Genomic DNA, 6,000 nt, shown 5'->3' with positions numbered 1-6,000 from the left:
GTCAGGTCTAAAATAGTTTCATATTTTGCTACTCGGCTGAGCTACCTCACCTAACCGTGATCGATTGCTGAAAGAAGAAAAGCATCCACGGATTAATTTAATCGAATTATGCATAACGTCGTAATATCACAAAGTCATAATGCAAATTACATTTTTAAAGTAACCACGCCCAATGAAGAAGAATAAATAACCACAAAACATTGTAATTGTATGTACTTATACAGTATATTAATTTTGCTTCAATTTTTTACTTCTTTTTTATTCTTGGTTAATTGGAATAAGATTTGTTTTTCCACTCAAGCAGGTTCTTCAACCTTTGTGGCTTTTATTCAAATTATCTTTAGAGATTATTAGCCAGTGAACTAAGTTGTAACTCTTAATTGAAGAATTGAAATGTATGCTACATAATACAAAACATCCTAAAATTACATAAAACCCTTGTGTAATGATTTATATGAAGAGTTAAAATGTATGCAACATAATACAGAGCATCCTAAAATTACTTGAAATCCTTGTGTAATGATTTATATTGTTCTCTGAATTATGATGTATTATAAATTTGATTTGTTTTCCTCACCACGTGATAGGAAAAATAGAATGTAAGTTACTGCCGCTTCAGTGACTGTAGAAATCTTTGCACACAGTTCACGATGAATCTCTAGTTATCGTCTGTAAATAGTTTGTGATTTGCTCCAATATTACATTGCAGTGACTGTTATTAGAATTGCCATTTTATTTTTTATTTATATTAGATTTCAATGATCTATCTAATTTATTAGTCTTCTTTACTAACTTGCCGAATACTATAGCTTACTGGTTTCTTCCCCAAGCTCAAACTTTCTCTTTTAGAAGGTAGTTCCTGATATACATTTTGTAATTCTTATTGATTCATTTATGAAGTGAATTTTTATTCTAATTTTAATGCTAGAAAGAATAAGTAAAGATGAGTTTGTATTTACAGGTGGCTTGTACTAATTGGAAACGAGTGTTGATGATCCTGACGGGCCTAGCCAACACATCAGACGCCCTGTCCATTCCGGCGCACTTGGCACATAGACGAGGTATGTTCTTGACGTTGAACAACTTCACAGTACCAGAAATAAAGTACATGCTTAGCACCTACCGAAAATTTCTTTTCGTCAGGCATCCCTTTGAGAGACTACTATCCGCTTACAGGAATAAATTCGATCAGAACCATGTGAGGTCTAGCTACTTCCAGTCTCGTTTTGGCCGGTACATCATCAAAAACTATCGAATCAACGCGTCAAAAATGTCACTGGAGAAAGGTGACGATGTAACATTCGTCGAGTTCGCCGCTTATTTGACGGGACCTGAAAATGTAACTTTCAACGAACACTGGAAACCGATTTCGGATCTGTGCAGACCGTGCTTGCTAAAATATGATTTCATAGGCAAGTACGAGACTCTCTACCCAGACTCTGAATACCTGTTACAGTTGTCGGGAATTCTTTCATCAACTTTTCCACATCTAACAAAACCGTCGACTACCTCTGCTCAACTTAGAAGCTATTTCTCTATGTTATCACAAAATGTAATCACTCAGTTGTATAATATTTATTTTCTAGATTTTAAAATATTTAATTACGATTTAGAAGGTATTTTAGGTTTTGAAATTGGATAGTGACCAAGTTCTAGCTCTGACATTTTTCATATAATTTTACAAATTTATCCAAGTGATATTGAATTTTCGTTATATTTTATGAGGTACTATAGAGTATATGTTTGATTTCTAGCACTCTAAGGGCCGTTTGCACAGTGTAAGTTTAAGCTAAAGCTTAAACCAAATCTGGATTTTTTTTCCAAAGCAGGAGGTTTAAACCAAATAATTTGGATTAACTTGACGTCTGTAAAGATTTGATGGGGAAACAGCTGATAGTAAATTATTTTTCGACGTTTGTTTTTAATGCTTCTGTAGACAATAATAATTATTTAGGTTATAGTGAATCATTATTTGAATGTAAAAATAATTATAATGCAGGAATTTTAGAAGTTTTTAATGCGATTGATAAAGATGACTAAAAATAAATTTTGCAACTGAGAAAAATTGGGCAAAAACGAATCATTCAAATTTCTAGGATGATAGAGAATTTTTTCAACGGTTTTGTTTGAGTAAAGCAACTGCCAATTTATATTAGGCTATTTGATTAAATAAACCACTTGATAGAAAATAAGACAATTTTTATTAGTGGTCTTTGATTAGAAAACATTTTTTTAATAACACATAACTGTGATATTTTGCATTCGAGAGATTTCCAATAAACGAGGAAGACCGTAGTAGATTTAAGCGTAACAAAATAGCTTTTTTATCTTACATTCCAAAATATATTTTTTGGTGCCTACTAAAATAATATAAGTTTGTATCTAATAGTAATATGGCATTGCATCATTTTTTTGAATAATTTCTTGATCGCTTTTCACTTTTATTACCGTACAGCTTACAGCTCTGTGGATTTTGAACAAGGAAATAGCTACATAACCTCAATTTACTGATGGTTTGTAAACAAATTTCCTGTAAAAAATCAGCCTTCCTGATGAACGATGACATTCTATTACCAACTTAACGCTAAACTAGTTTAACTTAAACTGGATTAGAAAATGTACTGAGAAAACCGACTCAAGTTGAAACTTTCGGATTAACTTGAACTCGATTAAATTAATCGAGTTTAGTAATCTATACTGTGCAAACGGCCCTAAAACCTCTTTAGATTTTTTTCCATCTACTTATTCAACCATTCATGGAAGAAATGTTATCTAGTCTCATTACATTATGAGAGAGGAATCAAAGCAAGATCCTCTGCTGTGCTTTAAAATTATGTTTTGATGTGATAAAAAATCAACAATAATTAAAAATTACAATGAAATAAAATTAATATATTAAAATAAGTCACTTTTATGAGATTAACTTCGCAATTTTTGTGAAGTAGTTAGAAGCTGTTATCTTCAGTATCCCCAATTTATTGATATCTATTATTGTGTATTTGATACTTATATTTCCACTTTCAAAGTAATTGCTTTTTCGAGTTTACTTCGTCCATATGCATCAGTACTTGTTAATGTACCGTATGTATCAGTTATGTTATGTATGTACTTGTTATGTACATTATATTATTATCTACTTATATATACTATATATATATATATATATATATATATATATATGTTACTGTACTTGAAGAGTAATTGACCAAAAATGATACATAATTATTAGGAATTGTTACAACTGAAAATTGAGAAAAATTAAGCAAAATCTGTAATCATGAATATAAAAATGAACACAAAAATGGAGAAAAATTAAGCAAAAACTGTAATCATGAATATAAAAATGAACACGAAAATGCACATATATATTGTATATATGTGCAGGTAACTTATTAACCTCGGTGTTATTTCATATATTAACCTCATATATATATGAATTGAGAGGAAAATCCTGAGGAGGATCTTTGGGGGTGTACATGAATCGGGAGCCTGGCGCCGGCGACACCATGAAGAGTTGTTGTACAGGTTGTACCAGCACGCAGATGTGGTAACCTTGATGCGAGTACGCAGGCTAAGATGGGCAGGGCACTTGATGAGAGCTGACGACGCATATCCGCCAAAGATGGTTATGGAAGGAAGACTGTACGGTCGGAGAAAGAGAGGACGTCCAAAAACTAGATGGATGGATGTGGTGAATAATGACGCCTCAGTGATAGGTGTGCGGAGATGGAGAAGTGCAGCGTTGGACAGGGATGCTTGGAGGCAGAAGTTGAGAGAGGCTGTGACCCGCACATATTATTTGATATAGCATATATTTGATAGCTGTGAAATTTATTATGATATGATGAAATTTATTTCAATTTAATTAAACAGTTGGTAGCTATGGTACTAATGCTGTCTGTTGAGACCAGGACTGGAAGCAGCTCCAATTATTTCGTCTTGACTTCTATGGAAGGGGCTGTGGGAGGGAGGGTGTTAAGGACTTTGACTTTATATATATATATATATATATAATATATATATATATATATATATATATATATATTAGGGTGGGCCGAAAAAAATAAGTTTTTTTTTTCAAAGTTGTAATAGCTCGCAAAAGTGTCTCTTTTGGAAGGGGAACACAATGAAATAAAAAAAATTGAAATCGGTTGATATCTTCCGGTCGCGCATGGGCACTAAAGTTTGTTAAAAATCTAAAAAAAACGAAATTTTTTTTTCAACTTAAATTTTATTTTTTTGTGTTGTAATAGGTGAAAAATACTTAAAGTATAGCTTAAAATCATTGTGATTTTTTTTCATTTAGGTTAGGCAATATCTACCGGTGGCGCACAGAGCCTAAAATTCGCCAAAATATAGAAAAAATCACATTTTTCACAGAACATAACTTGAGCATTTTCAATCAATGTGGGCTACTCAAAGACAAGTTTGAAGAGCCTGATACAATATGATGGGTGAGTATAGAAAACCGAGCTTGATACATCGTTTTCTATTTCACAAATTGAAGAATACAAGAAACTGTTGAATGTTATTGGACAATAAAAACTGAAATAGAAAATGAAGCAAAACTAAATTTCAAAACTGTCCAATTCTATGTCAAGAATCAAATTCATATGTTTATAAACTACATTTTTCCTTCAAATGGAACTCTGAAATCTGTTATGCTTGTGTAATTGGCCATAGACGATCTTGACAGAAGATTTGCTCTTATGAAGCCATTTTGGTTGTGAAATTCACAAAGCGTTCTCGAAGCTTCGGTGACAAGTTTAATGCACCATTCTACTGCCTGCGTGTGAACTGGAAACTTTTTAAAAGTAGAGTTCCAGTCAGGGATGGATTCACTGTTGAAGTCAATGTGCGCTTTTAATGCTTTGTCTGTAAAGCCCCTTAAAAACGGAGGTGATGGAAGTGTGAGATTGGAGTCCATCCAGTTGATTAATTCAAAGTAGTCTTGTGCACAAAAGTTGATTTTTGGAGGGGTAAATGTTCTTATGGCTTTCCTTCTTTCATCGACCTGCCTTGACTATGGAATTCTCCAGAATCCGAGCTCTCTTATATGTTTCCTGTTATCCTGAGTCATTGCCAATAATATGTGTTCAGGGTGTGCAAAAAAACCGTTTCTCTCGATTACAGGATCAACAATGTCAAGCAGGTCTTTTGGTAAATACCTTGTTGATTTTATGGTTTGGTACACACGTTTTGGACCGTCAGTGAATAGTCTACTTTTTCTATTGCAAACCACATTGGCATATATGAGCGGTAGCACAAATAGAACGATTTTTTTTAGTTCAGGTGAGGGGCTTACTTCACTTACGTAGAGTCTGAGGGTCCTGTAGGCTTTTGTCAACCATCTCAAGCAGCCAAATCTTCTTCACAAATATCTGATTTAATTGCACTAGAAACATCAAGTAAATATTGCTGATCCTTACTGAGTACCTACTTGTCTGTCTTTTTCATGGATTTCACAGTCAATGATCTGGAAGGCAACTACTGGGAACTTTCAACAGTTAGATAACTTTTTACCGATTGGCCCTTTAGAGGAAGTAGGCCCCGTTGTTATGCCGTCAAAGTGTTCAAATAAATGCCGAAACGGCAACTCATTCAAGTGTATGAGACAAATTTCCCATTGTAGAGGTCTTCTCAAAAATAGCTCTATTCGGCGTATCAAACCAGATTTCAAACCTGTATTGACTGCAGTACCATCGCAGCCAATCACAATCAAGTTTTCAAGAGATATTTCATGTTAAGATAGATAAGAAATAACAGATTTAACGATTTCTTCTGAGCTTCCAGAGTTTGGAGTAACATGACCAATGTAGAGTGAGCTGAGTTCTTGAATAAGGGAGTAGTGCTCTTCTTTTATGACTCTACGATACTGTTTCAAGTGGGCCTGCTCTATCACCAAAGTATCGTCTTTTCTTCCATTTGAAGGAAATATGTAGTTTCTAAACATATGAATTTGATTCTTGACATAAAATTGGACAGTTTTGAAAATTTAGT

At 33.5% G+C, this 6,000-nt stretch overlaps 1 protein-coding gene across 2 annotated transcripts in view; it reads left to right on the top strand.

The window, feature by feature from the left end:
* The window catches only part of LOC111050160 (carbohydrate sulfotransferase 11), a 48,325-nt gene that overhangs the window by 10,531 nt on the left and 31,794 nt on the right, over nucleotides 1–6,000 (top strand). The window contains exon 3 of one of the 2 annotated variants that reach the window (XM_039442701.1): nucleotides 962–1,061. In XM_039442701.1, the coding sequence (XP_039298635.1) occupies nucleotides 962–1,061 (100 nt within the window). Of the gene's footprint in view, nucleotides 1–961; nucleotides 2,190–6,000 lie in introns of those variants that run through there. The other variant, XM_022336429.2, reaches the window with a different exon arrangement.

The sequence above is a fragment of the Nilaparvata lugens genome, chromosome X (genome assembly GCF_014356525.2).
Source record: "Nilaparvata lugens isolate BPH chromosome X, ASM1435652v1, whole genome shotgun sequence".
Lineage (NCBI taxonomy): Eukaryota > Metazoa > Arthropoda > Insecta > Hemiptera > Delphacidae > Nilaparvata > Nilaparvata lugens.
This window is presented reverse-complemented; position numbering and strand designations above follow the sequence as displayed.